The following is an 18,547-nucleotide window of genomic DNA, read 5'->3' as shown; positions in this document are numbered from 1 at the left end:
CAGCAACGTGTCTGCTTTTGCAAAACGTGCTTTTGCAAAACGTGCTGTTGCCACGTAAATGCATGGCAGTTGACATGACTGCATCTGAAATCCAGAGCTGATACTCATTTACACACCTTGCCACTGCACTATAAACTAGGCAACCTGAGTTTATTTTCTGGTCACGGCTAACCAAAATGACAAATACCATCTAAGCCAGTCCTGGGCCACTCTTAAGCAATCCAGACTGGCCAATGTCGGGAAGTATATCGTGAGACAATCCTCATGACTGACAAGTCATAAGGGGGCTTCGCATCATGGAGAACAAGGGAGTGAATATATACCACCTATGTCTGAGACTAAATTTGAAGCTTTCGTGACTGCAAGGATTCATATTCTTAGGTTTTTTTCGGTAAAGTCACGTAGGTAAAATATTAAAATTAATAAAAGTAAAATAAAATAAAAGTCACGACGTTTATTTGGCCAATCTTATTTGACAGACAACTATTACAGGTTATTGATAGACAGCCAGGCTTGTTTTACCATGTTTTGTTGTCGTCTCCTTTTTTCACACTATTGTTATGTAGGCCAGGTTTAGTCACAAACCGTACCTCTCCATAACAAAGGCTCACCCTCTTAAGCCTCACCTTACCATATGAATAAAAAGTGTGCCGTAATTGGCCCTTCCCCCCTCTCCAACCATTATATATACGGAGTGGTAGCTCTTGCAATCTCTCATTTACTTGATACAGCTGTCGTGGCTGTGACGGTTCCACCTGAAGACGGAGGCTTGTGTTGCCTCCGAAACGTCGTGACTTTTATTTTATTCTACTTTTATTAATTTTAATGTTTTACCTACGTGACTTAACCGGAAAAAAACCTAAGAATATATGTCTGAGACGGTTCCAGTCAGAGCGGCCTGGACTTGTACAGAGACGAGGGATTTCCTTCAGCCTTAAGTGAGTATATCACCAGCTCAGAGACAGATGAAGGAATAATTTTGAAAAGTGTTGATCCCTTCTTTTGAAAGCACAGAATTTTCGCCTATTTTCAGACACACTTTTTCTGTAATGCCCCACCATTCTAAGAAAACAACCTCCACCATAGGGCCGTTGTTCCTCAAAAACTCAATGTTGCCAAACCTCCCACTCCTCAAATCCCAAATCTGCCCTTTGTGCCCCGCCAGATGGCATATTGGCTGCGTTTAAGTGGTTGGTTTTCACACCCCCCACCCACCCCATCGTCACTTCTTCACTTGTTATTGCACTCACTGATGATGTGCAAGCCTGCCAACAAGCAACGCCATTTCAGATGGTCACAACCCATATACTTGATTAGTAAGATTTTGCAAAGGGGATTCCTAATTGATTTTTCCCAATACCCATGGTTCCTTGAGTCAAGAAAAGGAAAGGCCATTGTTCACACTGCTCTGTATGTATACACTACCCGTGATATAGTTTTTTTGGGTTAGATCGCATGAATATAAATGTGTTGTTAAACCTGCCACCACCCAACAAAGCCAATTATTAAGGTTTGTCACGTAATCAGAACATGCTAATTCGTTACAAGTACATCATACACTGTATGTTCACTCAATGTATATGTTGTGTGTACACACTATTGAATATATACATTTGTTAAGCTGTTTTTTGCATTCAGGGGCTAATGGGTCTGTTCTTCTCAGTCGCCGTATCCCCCCTGTTGAATAAAATAATGATCGAGGCATTTCCCGTGCGAAAAATATTTGGTGAGCAAAGTCCATACGCACGTTTTCGCACGTGGATATTAACATGGGAATGTAAGCAAATCTGGCCCTCGTTTATTAGCTGTGGAGAGATTTATTATGGGTCTTTAAAATTCCCAGCACCAGGTGTGACAACGTGAGCTAACTGGATGGGGGAATGTTAACAAAGCATTCAATTACTGTGCCTCAATTGTCTCTACCTGCTGTGCAGAATTCTAAGCACCATTATTAATCTGACTGCGATATATGTAGTGTACATATACGACTCGGTACACAATTTGCGTTAACCCACGGTGATTCAATATGCGATATCCCACAAAAAATAATAGGGGGGGGAGAAATTATGCAGAAACCGACATTGCGTTTCAATGCCTGGACATCGCTCACCAATCTCAATGCACTAATTGAACATTTGAACACTCTGCTTGTGCAAGATACAGAGCCATCGCTTTCACTAAATTCAAATCGCCCAAGGGGTCATTATAAATCGGTGAGGTTTCTAATAAATATATCACCTTGTATAGATAATAATATGTATTCAGGCAGTGTATGTATTGAAAACATATACTGTAACTCACAGTATTTAGTGGGTAATCACTCAACCCCTACGAAAGTAAAATATTTCTCAGGAATGTAACAATCACCGTGATCCACAAGAGGGCACTGCATCCCACGCACGGTAACAATCTTCACGGAGAATGCATTCACGTATGTGCCCAGTATTGCAAATGGAAAGCAACGTTTTCAGCATTAAATACTTTGTTTTGTGAGTATTGGTAAGCACTAAAAACTATCTAAATGACAGGGGTAAAAGCTGCCAAAATGGCCCTTCGTTCTCAGTAAATTGGAATTAATCTTTACTTTGTGATTAGCAACGTTTGCTTGTGTGCATAATCTGTATGTATGACGGGCGCGTTTTGAACAAAAGATTGCAAATCATATTTTGTTAGCACCTTGTTAATCTCTTCCGTTGATAATGCTCCTGCTAAAAAGGATCTTCACTGTTTTGTGATGCAAATAAAATGCAGAACATGCTAGATGTGGGGAAGCGGGCAGATGGCAGTATGCATGCAATTATTGTGATATACCTTGGCATCTTAGACAATTCATGAAATTGCCTCTAATTACACCATGAACATGGGTTAATGCAGCATCGAAGCACATAATCTGTGCAACACAGTATAAATTGCGTACAAATGTGCAGCCCTGCATTGTCTTGGACATGCCTGGGGTTGCCACAGTATAAAGTTCAACTCAATGCCATCATATGTTGATAAAAATACATATTAAAATCAATTCCTGCTACCTACACACAAATACCAATTCACTGAGATATCCGAGATCTATCGATCAGTGCATGACCACGCTCCAGGCTTCGAACCTGGCGCCCATGCTCTGGGATTCCCTGCCCTTGGAGGTCAGGAACCCGCAGGCGATGCACAAGTCACGGCTGAAGACCCCACCGCATGTTTAACACAGCCTCCTCTTAATCTCTCCAGTTCTCTGTCTCTTTAGTCTTTCTCTCCCCGGTTACTTCTCACTTATTTTCCTCCTTTATATGCACGGCGCTCTGAGATCCTTTGCTTAAGGCAGCCTTATAAAACTATTATTATCAATTCCCCGACCATCCGGTTCAAATCTAAAAAGTGGCAAGATCAGCCCTCCACTTCTGGCGGAACGGCTTCTTCACCTTGAGGGAGCTCTTAGAGAGCACGCACACTTTAGCTCACCACATGCGAAGTGCCGGTCAACTGTGGCGCCTTCATTAATATTGTTGGCCCTTTTTGAAGCTGCCCATTGATTCTCCTGTCGTGCTGGCAGATCTAATCAAACCGGTGGCCTCTGGATCAAAAGGCGAGTCGTGTGACACCCGCTCAGTAAACACCTGTTGTGGTAACAGAAAACCTGACCCTCCCATTCATCTGAATCCCTCAGCTTTGGCGAGCTGCCCAGTGCCTTTTGTGTAAAGGGGGTTGTCTATGTGGAAACACACAAGTCACGCGAGAGGGGAACCCGCTGCTGGTATCACTGCTCGGTTGCTGTTGCACAATGCAATGCGGCACACACACACTGGGGGGTTAGAGCACACACGAGACATTGGAGATCAGAGGTCGCAAACGGGTTTTGATTCCTTACCCGTACCCGTACCCGGCCGCACCAGGGTCGCAAATGGGTACCCATACCCGTACCCGGCCGGGTACGGGTTCTCGTTCCCTACCCGTACCCGTACTCTACCCGAAATGAGTGACAAACGGTGACTCACCAGTGACTCACGGCCTACCCGTACCCGTACCCGGCCGCACCAGGGTCGCAAACGGCTACCCGTACCCGGCCGGGTACGGGTAGCCGGGTATCGGGTAGGGTACGGGTATCGGGTACCCGGTTGCGACCTCTGGAGGAGATGCATGATTGCACTCGCACACAGCGAAACAGCTTGGGTTCTAGTTTTCGTTTCAAAAAGCCTTCAAGCAATATTTGACTGCTATCTTCCACTGTATATAGTGGCTGTAATCATTAAATGCGTGCACATGACAATCCACTGCTGGATGAAGGCCTCTCCACACTGTTGGTTGCTGGGGGTTGTTTGGTGAACCTTCCACAGCGTAGATTGGTGAGGAGTTCGCAGGACCTGGTTCATAGCAGTTATACAACCACTTTGCCGCTGTTCCGTTTACAAGGCCTCAGTAGGATTTTAATGTTATATATATAACTAAGTCGATGCTTAGTTATAGAATGCTACACATGTTCTTGCATCACAGTGGAATCTACCACACATATTGAGTTGCCATCCACAAATTGGCGTGTAGGAGTTGTTATTGTATGAGCTTTGCTTTTTCTCAAAACAATGTATCTGAAGTAGTGAAGTATGTTAATGCCAAGAAAGAGCTTGTCTTCACTTTGAAGGCATTCGTTCTGTGGTGCTGGTACTCAGTGCATCGTGAGAGCAATACTGGCTTTGTCTGAATTATTGGCCAATGTTTAATGTTTTAACGGTGCATCCATTTCATTAAAACATCTCATCTATAAATTTCTGCTACAAATAAATAAAATTCATGGCCAGAAGCAAGATTACTTTAATTTGGTTTAGTCTGCAAATGTATTGTGTTCACAGGGATCTGTGTGATGAGTCACTGCAGGTGTGAAAGTAGCAGCTCTATTTTTCCTTCGCGATAATCACCCCTTCACAAACGTTCAGGGATCACACAAACTTGAGAGGCTATTTAAAACAAGGCCTGCAGAAATTCTACAATAAAAGTCACTCTTCTTGATTTTTTCGGTAAAGTCACGTAGAAGGGAAATAATACAATTATAAAAATAAAACATAATAAAATAATTCTCACGACGTTTCGGCCACAACGCAAGCAGCCGTCCTCCATTGCGTTGTGGCCGAAACGTCGTGAGAATTTTATTTTATTATGTTTTATTTTTATTATTTTATTATTTCCCTTCTACGTGACTTTACCGAAAGAACCAAGAAGATGAATCCCTGCAGTCACGAAAGCTTTAAATCGAAATAAAAGTCACTCTTGCCAAATGTTCACAGTATTTTCACATCCTGATCATAGCACATGGGAATTATGCCTAAGTTAATTAATTAGAAATACAGTACAGAACGCCAGTTACCTTATCCCCCCTGACTCTTTATTATTCGCTGGAGACACTGGGTCCACAACACTCTTATAAGCAGCCCTATTATTCATAATATCCACGATTTGCAATTCTCGCAGGTAAGTTGAGTGAAATCGCATATAACCAGAGGCTAATGGTGTCCGTGAAATTGGACCTTACACATGCAGTAATGTATGTATGCGTGTTGAACTTGTTTTCTCACCATACGTAGCAAACCGCGTAAATCGGTGTATATTATTATTATTGTTCAGGATTATAAAAGTGAAACGGTGGAGCTATGAACCCGGTGAACTTCCAATTCTCGGTCACAGCTAACAGCAGTGGCAAGTGACATCTGAACCAGTCCTGGGCCCCACCTTCAAGAATCCGCACTGACCAGAATGTCAAAGAATGGTCAAACAAGCCCTCTCATAACAAAGGGCAGGACACAACGGATGTATTTAGTGTATGATGTAATTGAGGCATGATTCCGTGATCAATGTATTTAATGTCTGCGTAAACGTTTGCCATTCAATTGGTCATACAGAATGTGTAGAGGTTTATCCAGCTGTGTACATATGCTTTTGGGAAATGTCATAAGGACGACAATGCAATTATTTTCTTCTACTTTATATACGTTAAAACGCCTATATAAAACTAATTTCATGAGCAAACTACATATATATAAATGGCATTGCACGTTAGTGTCTGCACTCTAAATCTAGGTTAATGCAAACCTAGCGATAGGAGCTAAACCTATGAAGTGAGAGCCTTGGAAGTGGGGCATCCGCAGTATTCATCTTGACGGGGCTGTGACAGTGTCGAATCCACTTGACTCCACTCGTTGCAATACACAACCAAAAGTATCTGATGCATGTCACCCTTCACTACATGAATCATAAACGTGTTCTTTTGAAATTGGGGCCACCTTTTAGAGCTTCACGATCACAATTCACCGCAGTACACCATACCCCCACCACTGGACATCACCAATACGTGCCACGTATATGCAAAACGAAATTAGTCACGTGTGACGCGCACACACCCGTTTCAGCGTGACCTAAAGTGTAAAAGAAAACATTGAGACCGCAGTTAAATGACTATAAAAAATTACAAATATCGTAGCGCGTTATAGGTCTGCTATGTTTGTCAACAGTGACAGTCCTATCGACTCACCTCCACCACATGAATTTGGAATTTCCACCACCGGCTTAAGGACTGTAAATTTGAGAATCTGTATTCATCCTGGAGAAATCCGATGAGCTATGAAGTTATTTTTTCACAGATGAGCGTCAATGTATATTGGAGAAGGAAAATCACAGTGTTATGTTTTCTTGCCCTATAAAAGATGAGCATGAAATTGTGATCAACAGCTGTTGGGGAAGTCCCCAATACCCCATTTAGTTCGTGGGTTCCGTGGATCTGTGCAAGACAGGGAGTTTGGTGACTTTCTGCTCACTCCGTAGCATACCGTGTACCACAAAAAAAACTACTGCAAACTTTTAATGATGACGCTTGTTTACCCAGCAGGAGGGAAGAGGGTGATGCTCAACGCTACGGTGTAATTATCGCCCAATCATTCTGGCTCATAAAATCAATTGTTCTCTCGCTCTGTCTTCACGTTAAATGAGCACCCGTTGTCTCGGCCCCTTTGGCTTTTTTTTTCTTTTTACGATCAGAGGAAACAAGAAGATGCTCGGTGGTAGTCGGCACTTTGCTTCGTTCATCATTTAGTTTTTTGTTTTGTTTTTTAATGATTTGCTTTATGTAACCACCCCTCCCCCCCCCTTTTAAATGAAAGACTTCACAATAAGAGTTCACGCTCTGCTATCCTTACCCCTTCCCTCTCTCTCTACCCCCTCTCTCTACCCCCCCTCTCTCTCTACCCCCTCTCTCCCTCCTCCATGTCTATGTTCCCCCTATGTTTTCTATGTAATATTACTATATATTTTTTTTACAAGTGCTGCATCTGCTTTCTGTGCTCACGGACACATTTGGGCAAGGGAACTAACTACGTTAGGCTAGTATACGGACTGGTGACTACCGGATGGTTTTCATCGGCAGAGTCAGATGCTTCTTAAACAAAACCTGTACCGTCAGGTAAGAAAATGGTTCGGAGTAATTCAGCGGAGGAGACGGGAAGGAAGAGTCAGGGACACAGGTGGTTCTGGACGCGTTACGCGGAATGGGCACACAACAACGGAAGGGGGGGGGGGTAAGGGGCCATCCATTTAGTAGGTACACATGGAGGGGGGAGGGGGGTGGTTAACCCAAATGTGTACGCTTGCGTATGGGGGATCTACTGACAATGTACGCATAGGAAACGGGGGGGAGGGGGGGTGAAGCCTCGATAATAATTTGTCTACATTGGCCTTAAAATGAGTTAGATAGTCCGGCGGTGGACTATCTGTTTGCTTAAACACTTTCATATTATTAATAATCCATGATCGTTTCTGCGTGCATTAAATATCGACCGTTCTATAGGATTCGGGGTGGGGTGTAAACAGTCCGCGTGCATACAGGGAGGGATGGGTCAAGTTTTGACAGATTTTTGCGTACCTACTAAATGGATGGCCCCTAGATATCACAGAGATACATAGGCACACAGATAAACCACGCCTCTGTGTCGAGGCCTCGATATCTGTCTCTACTTATATGTCTATCTATATGTCTCTGGTTCTGTGTTTTATCTCTCTCTCAAATTTAGCATTCTCAGGAAGAACGTAATCAACCAGGTAGGGTGTTGACTGTTATGTTATCCGACTCTCTGTTGTATTACATTACATTTCTAAGTATACTAGATTTGTGTTTCTATTTCATTTATACCTGATGACGACTGCTTGTGTTGCAATCGAAACGTCGTATGCTAGTATTTAATTTATTATTTCCATTGTGCAAGTTCGTCTTTTGTTGCTCACGCACGCCGTCTACCCCCACCCCCACAGCCGGCAGCCGAATGGCTGTGGGCAGCAAAGGCCAGGTGCTGAGTCACTTTGTGGCTTTTCACCCACAGTTGCCACTGTGGGTGCCCTTCCCAATTGTTTGAGATGAGATGACGTGAAGCGGCGGTGAAACGCCCCGGCGTAGAGGTCGCGATATAAAACAGATACACACGCACGGATAAAACAACCGAAGAGTAATCATTATGCAGGGCCATTATCACTTAATGTGGAATATGATCACATCATGGGACCTCCTTTGCCACTACCAAAATATGAGAATAGGTTTTCCCCTTTTTTCTGGCAACAAAACAGGTGTTGAGATGTTAAAACACCAAACTGAAACCTTTTACAAGGAATCACGTCTGCGTTAACCACAATACTTGTGGTCAGAATGCAAACAAAAGACATACTCTGATAATTATATATGCATTGTCTTTGAAACTGATTGGTCCACACCAGAGACAGTTTTCTTGCATTCTGATCACAAGCATTGTGGTCAATGCAGACATGGTTCCTTGTTTCAGTTTGGTGTCTTAACATCCCAACACCTGTCTTGTTGCCAGAAAAAATGGGGGGGGGAAACCTATTCTCAATATGATCACACTTAAAACCATTTACGTACACAGGCCGTATGGGGGCCCAGGCGGCTCTGATGAGAGCGGGCCGTTTCGCATGTGCGTTCGGGTCATTCCCCCTCTCTGCCACGCGGGGTCAGGCTTGATCCACCGCGCATCAAACATTCCCAGACAGTTGCCACCCCATCGTCGCGAGGGCTAAAAGTGGTACATGCCATCAAACGCATTACCACGCTCCGTTGGATACAGAGCTATGGCCACGGGCGCAATGTGACAAGCATTTATAATGCATCCCTCCTCCCCGCCCCCAGAAAGTCAGACATTGCCTATTTGGGTTAAGTTATCGTTTCGTTGGGTGTCGAGAGGCGTGAGTGGAGCTATATATACAGTATAACACTCAATAGTGGGCCACGTTAAACATTTAATTTACATGTCATTGACCAATATTGGATGAAACGAACGCGATTATATCTACGCATTTAAACCAGACGAGGGTCAATTTATTTACAGTGCTAGTTAAGCCACTGCTGGATGAGTGCCTGCCTCAGCATGCCATGTCTGTCGTAGTGCGTTGTTTGACCATACTTCACCACGTTGGTCGATGCTGGTTTGGTGAAGTTGAGGGTGGCCCAGGACTGGATCAGCTATCACTCGCCACTGGTGTTAGCCGTCGTTGGGAATCAAACCCAGGTTTTTGGGTCCATAGCTCAGTGCGTTAAACCACTACGCCACAATTATGACAGTCGTGTACAGATTTTCACAAATGGGAGAATCTATGTAAATACATTTCATCGCAGTATTTGGACAGCGTAGATTGGTAGACATTAATATCGTAAACGTAACTATAAATAGCACAAGAACGTAAATCCGCGGCTGAACCAGCAAATCTGGTTTTGGCACGAGATTTTTGAGATTGAACAACGGATTTTATGATAAGCATCACTTCTTATATAAACGGTAACAGCCCATAATTCCATCTAATTTGACCCAAATTTTACATCCTGAATTGTGCCACCGGCGCCATGGTGGCGAGATGTTAACCAGCTCGCCTGGTATGGAGGAGGTTGTGGTTTCGATTCCGATCCTGACGCCTGTACGGTATATTTGGATTCTAGATTTGAAGCTTTCGTGACTGCAATGATTCATATTCTTAAGTTTTTTCGGTAAAGTCACGTAGGTAAAAACATTAAAAAGTAAAATAAAATAAAAAATCACGACGTTTCGGAGGCAACACAAGCTCCCGTCTTCAGGTGGTACCGTCACAGCCACGACAGCTGTATCAAGTAAATGAGAGATTGCAGGAGTTACCACTGCGTTTATATAATGCACTGCGTTTATATAATGCAGTGGTAACTCCTGCAATCTCTCATTTACTTGATAGTTGATACAGCTGTCGTGGCTGTGACGGTACCACCTGAAGACGGAAGCTTGTGTTGCCTCCGAAACGTCGTGATTTTTAATTTTATTTTACTTTTTAATGTTTTTACCTACGTGACTTTACCAAAAAAACCTAAGGTATATTTGGAGTTTTAACCTAAAACTTTCGTGCCTGCAAAAATTATTTTTCTTTGTTTCTTTCGGTAAAGGCACATAGATAGAAAAAAAATAAAAAAAAATAAAGTGAATAAAAATTATCAAAATAAAATAAACATTAATGTAGACTGTAGCCTGGTTCTTAATCGGAGTGAGTGTACTGGCAGTCTATAATGTAGACTGTAACCTTGGTTCTTAACCTTGGTGGTTGTACTGGCAGTCTATAATGGAGACTGTAGCCTGGTTATTAAATTTGGTGAGTGTACTGGCAGTCTATAGTGTAGACTGTAGTATTGGTTATTAAGCTGGGTGAGTGTACTGGCAGTCTATAATGTATACTGTAGCCCGGTTATTAAACTGAGTGAGCGTACTGGCATTCCACCAACAGCCTCGGTACAAAAATGAACATTATCATCACTGATTCAGCTTCATTAATTGAACAGACCAAACGGTTTTCCTTAAAACCTTCTGCTGCTAGACCACCCAGATTATATGGCTTACCAAATATCCATAAAGAAGGTACACCCCTTCATCCCATCGTCTCCACCATTGGCTCACCCACCATCAAACTGTCCCGATATCTGTCTGAGACCTTGCAGCCATTCACTGGTAAGACCACCTCCTCTGTTCTTAACTCAGCTCACCTGGTATCATCAATTAAGGACATCTCATTATCCCCAGGTGATTTGCTCGTTAGTTTCGGTGCCCGATACCATTGCAATCATTGAAGAATTGGTCCAACAAGGATTGAATGCTGATGTACCGGCCCTGGTGATCCACTGCCTCACCAATACATACTCCACCTGGAATGGAACATTCTACAAACAAACTGAAGGCACCCCAATGGGTTCTCCCGTATCTCCGGTTGTAGCCAATGTTTTCATTGAAAATTTTGAGATGGACGCCATCCAGGCATCCACTCTACGCCCGTCCTTGTGGAAGAGGTATGTGGATGACACGTTTGTCATCTGGCCACATGGCCGACCGGCTCTGAACCAATTCCTCAACCACATCAATTCCATACACCCATCCATCAAATTCACCATGGAGGTACAGTAGAAGATGGCATGCTATCTATCTTGGATGTCCGAATCAAAAAGAGACCAGATGGCTCAATGAGTCTTTCTGTCTACAGGAAAGTAACCCATACTGATGCCTACCTAAAACCTGATTCCTACCACCATCCATCCCAGCATAATTCCTTCATCAAAACGCTACACGATAGAGTTCAATGTATCTCCGACCATGAACACCTAACCAGTGAGCTCAAACACGTACACCAAGCTCTCAAGTGGAATGGATATTCTGACTACACAATCCGCAAAGCCATCACCTTAACCGCGAGGAAGGAACCATCTGAGGATACAATCAAAACCATCACCTTGCCATACATAGGGGTAACCAAAATATTTCCAAAATCATGAACAAACACAAGATCCAGGTCCGATTAACACAGTACATAAAATTCGTGATATGATCCTATCTGTAAAGGACAAGATTCCTGACTTGCAATATCCCGGCGTCTAAAAACTAAGCTGTATCTGCGACATGCCTCGGACCGTGTTCGTAAGTGTAAGGCAGATTTGAAACACGGTAGGAACAATACTTCTGCCGTGGCTGATAATTATTTTAATGCGGCTGGCTCACACGAAATTGATTTCTCTAAGACGATGGTACTTTGCAAGCCCACTGGCTATCAACAAAGATTTGTTCATGAAGCCATCCATATATACAGACACAATTTCAACCGAGAGGATGGTTTTCAACTCAGCAATCATTTGGAAAGATGTCATCAACCACTTTGGGTTTGACTTGATTTGTGTTTTCTTGTCGGGGGAGCACAGCTTAAGTCATGACTTGATTCGTGTCGTTTTCTTGTCGTCTTGCCCCAGGGCACATGTGCCCCGTCCACTTCGTTCTGACACGAGACGTTTTGTGGCACTGCATGTCCCGTGCTTCACATTGGTGCTCTCTGACCCCAGGGCACATATGCCCCGCCCACTTCGTTGCACCGCAGGAGCTTTTGCTCTTGTGCCACGCCCATTTTTGAAACCTTTTTCAGCGGTTGCCTTGGGTGACCATCTCCCTCTTTCCTCCTGGAGATGATCGCTTGTGTTGTGATCGTAACGTCGTGGTTTTTGTTTTTTTATCTAAAATTATTACTGAAAGAACCAAGAATAAGTCTACATTATAGACTGCCAGTACGCTCACTCAGGTTAAGAACCAGGCTGCAGTCTATATTTTCGACTGCCAGTACACTCACCCAGCTTAATAACCATTGCTACAGTCTACATTATAGACTGCCAGTACACTCACCAAACTTAATAACCAGGCTACAGTCTACATTATAGACTGCCAGTACACTCACTCCGATTAAGAACCAGGCTACAGTCTACATTAATGGTTTTGTTTACATTTTTATTCACTTTCATTTTATTATTTTTATATCTACATGACTTTACCGAAAAACCAAAGAATACATTTTGGAGTTTGCATGTCTCTCTTCTTATGGTCGCATAGATATTTATCCGGGTCCGCTGGTTTTTGCCTCTGTATTTAGCAGAGGTGGGACAAAGTCATTGTTATGCAAGTCCAAGTCGAGTCGCAAGTCATCAAATTCATGACTCGAGTCTGACTCGAGTCCAAGTCACATGACTCGAGTCCACATCGCATAGGTGGGACAAAGTCATTGTTATGCAAGTCCAAGTCGAGTCGCAAGTCATCAAATTCATGACTCGAGTCTGACTCGAGTCCAAGTCACATGACTCGAGTCCACACCTCTGGTATTTAGAAACATGCGTTTAGAATGGTTGGCTGAAAAAAATTTCGACATCATAAGCCACTGCGTTGAGCTATCTCATCTGTGACCAGGTCGCTTCTGAAAAAAATAGCTATATAGAAAGCTCAGTGGGCCTTACCTGGTAAAAAAAATATATAGTTTTAGTTGTTCATAGATTGTGAATCCTTTCAGATCTCTCGCAGCTAGAGCCGTGCGACGCCTGGTGTAAGAGAACGGGCCACGGAAGCAGCTGTCAGGGCGCTACCTCTGAGACACCTTCAAGTGATGTGTGGTATACAGTTTCTTACAGTTTTTAACCAACTCGTGAACAAACAAAAACCTGGGCGTTCCACTCTTCAACGAATAGTCTCTATTCATCCCACACAGCGTGTGATCCAATTTTGTAGGCTTAGCTTTGTTGGGTTTTTTTATATGTAGTCTTTCCGTTTGTTTTACAGCCCCATTCATTTGTTTGTGAACGTGGATCGGTGGGGGGGGGGGCATCTCCTCGCCTGAGTCACCCAGCACGCTTCATCAATTGGTGTTAATTTTTTGTTACTGTTGGGAACTGTGAAATGTGCTTGCCATTCGATGACTTCTTGAGAAGCCGTGGCGATGGAGACTGCGGTTGAGAGCAGGGGAGAGTGTGTGTGGGGGTTGGGGTGTATTTCAGTGATCCCCCGAGGAAGTAACAGTGCACGCTGTTTATTTAAACAAGGGAGAGCTGGTTCTGTCTGTTTTTTGGAGGGTTAAGCTCTTTGTTTTAGGGATGCCATCATCGCCCCATTCACCCACCCAACTTAATGTCCGTTCATAACAGCAATGCAGGAATTTACATCCCTTTGCCGATCCACTTGGTGGACAAAGACCTTCCCACGCAGTGTCGATGATGTGGCTTGTTTGACCATACTTCACGTGTCTGGTCAGTAAGGACTGGGACCGATTCAAATGCCACTGATGATGTTTTCCATGACCGGCAATCGAACTCGTGTAACTGCACCAGCACTTCACCGTGTTATTATTGCCATCTAGTGCCGGATTATCCTAGTTGTAAAAGTAGCATATGCTACGGGTCCCGCACTTTCAAGGGCCCCGCGCTAAATGCTTTCAAGCTATCAATTCCGGTTCAGTGATTCTGCACTTGCTCTATTACTATAGTACTATACTGCCTTCAACTTTTATGAACGACTGGATGGTTAAGGTTAGCGATTTGTCGTATTATCTGGCTGTATAGCAAATAAAAAAAATACAATTACTGTACTTTACTCTGCAAGTAAAACAAAATGTGTTTTATTTTTTTTTATTTAGGGCCCCTTTGCAACATATGCTACAGGCCCCGCACTAGCTTAATCCGGCACTGTCACCATCCACTCTTAACATGTCAGTGGCGATATGTTCACTACATCGTCTGGTATGTAGCAGCTCGTGGGTTCGATCCCGACTCTTGAGTTTGATTGTCTCCTCGTGGTCGCGTGGATTTTTCTCCGGGTCTTCCGAGTTTTCCCCCTCCACATTTATAAACACGCGTTTAAAGTACTCGGCTGCTATACATTTCCGCGCGATAAGCCACTTCGTTGAGCTATCATTTGTGGTCCAGGTCGCTTCTGAACAAACAAACAAAAAAAAACACAGCTATATCGCTCAGTGGGCCTTACCGGGTTAAAAAAAAACATAGTTTAATAGCAAATAAATATTTTTTCTCTCTTCATTATTTCTCCCTCCAACCACTCCTCCACGGTAGCACAACAAAGACCCAACTCTCCCAACCCCTAACCCCACCACTCCACATCCTTGCATTTCCTGCCCTTATGTCATACCAGCAATTGTGACTGGCAAACACATACAGTAGAGCAATCCACGACGGATAGAAAGCATCCATCCCACTTGACCTTAGGACATCCATTGGCTTTAGTTTCGATCTAAGACTTGTCCACCACCACCACCTACACACACACACAGATCATTGTAACATTGCATAAACGAAACCGTGAATATATGTTACTGAATACATATCCGTGATCTGCTCTGAATGTCTTAGGACATCCATTGGGTTTAGTTTCGATCTAAGACTTGTCCACCACCACCACCTACACACACAGATCATTGTAATATTGCATACACGAAACCGTGCATATATTTTACTGTATGCATATCCGTGATCTGCTCTGAATGTCTTACGACATCCATTGGCTTTAGTTTCTATCTCAGGCTTGTCCACCACCACCACCTACCCACACACACAGAGATCATTGTAACATTGCATACACGAAACGTGAATATATTTTACTGTATGCATACCCGTGATCTGCTCTGAATGTCTTAGGACATCCATTGCCTTTAGTTTCGATCTCAGGCTTGTCCACCACCACCTACCCACACACAGAGAGATCATTGTAACATTGCATACACGAAACGTGAATATATTTTACTGTATGCATATCCGTGATCTGCTCTGAATGTCCCCCACCCTCTCCCATTGCCAGCGGAGTGCATTACACCCGCAGCACCACAGCGTGGCGAAGTGCGCGTCTCATCACGCAGCCCTCTGCACGCCGTTCCTGCCTCCTCCTCTTCCTCCTGCCGCTGCTGCTGCTGCTCCTCCACACAATGCACAGAATACATCATCCGCATCGCGCATAGACGGAGGGGCGGGTAGCCCAATCGTTACAGCTTCAGCAGCAGCAGCGTTGGAAGAAGACATCTCGACATTCAGACGGGACAAAGTCGGCTAGCCGTGAGCGCACACACACAGTGGTGGGGAGCTTCACGTTAACCTCTCCGTCGATGAGTCCTTTCGGGCACCGCCTCTTGTTAAATTGACAGAGACCCCCCCACACACACACACCACCACCACCACCCTCGCAGGACAATGTCTACGGTCGACTCGTCGGATGAGGACAGTAGCAGCTGCAGCAGCAGTGGCCAGGCGTCGGGATCGCAGTCGCTGTCGGCCGGGGACACCCTGCCGTGGAACCTGCCCAGGCACCACCGCATGAAGAGGAAGGTGGCCACGGATGGGGTGCTGGATCCTGCGGACAGGGCTGTGATAAGGCTTGCCGGTAAAAGGGGTCTTCCCATCTCTTCCCTCCTCCTCCCCCATACATACACACACACATACACCCCCATCTCTCTTGCTCTCTCACTCAATCTATCCCACCACACACACTAAGTCTCAGCATCGTTCCACTCATGGTATGTGTGCAGTCTGGTCTATAACGCCGTTCATGTGTGTACACACACACGTGTGTGTGTGGTCGTGTGTGTGTGTAAGACTACGATTATCTGAACCGGTCATGGGCCCCCTATGGGTCGAATCAGCCTCGAATGAGTACCTGGTGTGGTGTGAAATCATCTCTGGTGGGGAGACAAAGGCGGGCGGGCATGGGTTTGCTGGCCACCCATCTACTTGTGCTGTCATGCCCGGTCTTCATAGGTGCTGCTTGCCAACATCACTTGCCACAACAATCTGTTAAGGCTACATGGGGGGGTATCTTTGTCTTTGTGGTCACGTGTACAGTTGCTTCACAATGTGTATGGGTTGTGGATCATGAAGTCACTGGACATCATCATATGTCATGTGTGTGCCCTATACGGTGATATGATATCGCCCCCTGAATTGATTCGGTGGGTAATGGGTTGTGAACGCATTTGGGTTAAATATAATTTGTATGATGTAAATTACAATGTATTCTGAACACACGCACGCACAAAAACGATGTTCGGTTAATCGTATAATTAGGTAGAGTGTTTTTAAATGTCCATTACACACGGTGGGACACTTTGTGGCGTTGTGGACGCACATTCGAAATCATTTGACGTTAGCGCCACACACCGCGTTTGGAAAAAAATTAAAATGTATGGCATCGTAGAAGCGTAACTATGTCCTTTTGTGGACAAATTTATAAACAGTGGCCGTGAACACAGGCTCGTCAACGCAATGTTCACAGTCATTATTTGTACAAACCACAGATACAGTTTGCTATTGTCTGCATGGGGAAACAAGTTGTCTGTCTGCTTGACATTCAGGGCAAGCGCCCATCAGTTCGCGTGTTTTTCTAAACTTCACAGCGCCTTTTATCCTCGAAAGTGGCTTCAACTTGGCACTGAAGGCACGATACATAACGGGTTTGTTAGTGTATATGTACACAAAACAAACTTTGGATAAAAAAAAAGAAACCCTTTGTTAAATTTGAAGCCACCTAGCAAATCAGAATGTTTATTTATACTGGAGGAATCCAATAAGTTGCCCCCGTGGTGCTGTATAATGGTTAGCATGTAGATGATCGTGGGTTCGATCTCCAGGCGTGGCAGATAAAACAGTGGGCACGTTTATTATCCTCGTGTCTACACAGAAATATGAAAAAAATGGGTCATTACCAGTTAAAGCAATCGGCAGGTCACGTGTGGTGGGGCAAGGTGTGGGTATTCCCATCTCCTGCAAGACGGCTGGCGAGAGTAGAAGAGTAGGCCAAATTCCTACTCGAGGAAGGGCTCTCCCGTTGAAGTCCTTCCACCAGCAATGGCATAAACAAGACATTTCAGGGCCGTACCTTTATTTTTTACCACATCCATAGTTTGCTGCGTGAAAATTAGATTTCTCGTTTCAATATTTTATTGTCAAACTGATTTTTTTACTATAAACTTTTATCATGGCACATCATGAATTGATACTATTTAAATGCACTGCATTTTGGTGCTTTAACCATTAGATTTCTTCATCGCAACGTTATACATAAACTAGCACAGTACTAAAAATGTACACGTCTTCAATATTTGCTTGCTAAAGTTGTACCTGCAATTTATGATGCCTGCAATGTCATCCTTTGTTCAGCGCCGCTGGTCATAAATGATTGGTGAACCCCCACGCATATACAGTGTGTGCCCATCCTGGTGGACTGCAAAATTCAGGGCACGTAAAACGTCAAATTCATAATGTATCCCAAGTACTACTGTACAACCCAATAGCCCGTAAAAGTCAACAGCCTGGAAGCAACAACACACATTCCGGGAAAACGATTGCAAAGGGACTTTTGAAGCTTTGGTAAATGACGGCGTATGCTTAATCCTGGGATATCCTTTGTCATCTTAATGCATGACTTCATTTTGGCCTCTGATTTTTATGGGAATTTGCTGTGAGCCTGCCTCTGCAATCCCCCCACCCCCCCTCCATTACAGTAGTTTACACCAGAATTTTTCCTCTTTCAGAACACGATGCTGTCTTCCCAACAAAATTAACAATTTAGTGGCCCACACATTCAATGGGCCTGTACCGCAAACTATAAGATAGCATGTGAAGGAGTCAAGTGGTCTCATACATGACACCATGAGCAAAATGTACGATTATTTAAATATGTGGCACCTGGTATTCGGCAAGTAATGGACAATT

General features: G+C 44.0%; 1 protein-coding gene across 1 annotated transcript in view; it reads left to right on the top strand.

The window, feature by feature from the left end:
• The first annotated feature begins 15,743 nt into the window (after positions 1-15,743).
• LOC144717881 (microtubule-actin cross-linking factor 1-like) overlaps positions 15,744-18,547 on the top strand; it is a 261,212-nt gene continuing 258,408 nt past the window's right edge. The window contains exon 1 of the mRNA XM_078593630.1: positions 15,744-16,220. Within this exon, the coding sequence (XP_078449756.1) occupies positions 16,031-16,220 (190 nt within the window). The 5' untranslated portion in view covers positions 15,744-16,030. The remainder of the gene's footprint in view (positions 16,221-18,547) is intronic.

This window comes from Lampetra planeri, chromosome 4 (genome assembly GCF_965212315.1).
Source record: "Lampetra planeri chromosome 4, kcLamPlan1.2.h2, whole genome shotgun sequence".
NCBI classification, from domain to species: Eukaryota; Metazoa; Chordata; class Hyperoartia; order Petromyzontiformes; family Petromyzontidae; genus Lampetra; species Lampetra planeri.
Note: the sequence above shows the minus strand (reverse complement) of the source record. Positions and strands in the feature narration are given on the sequence as shown.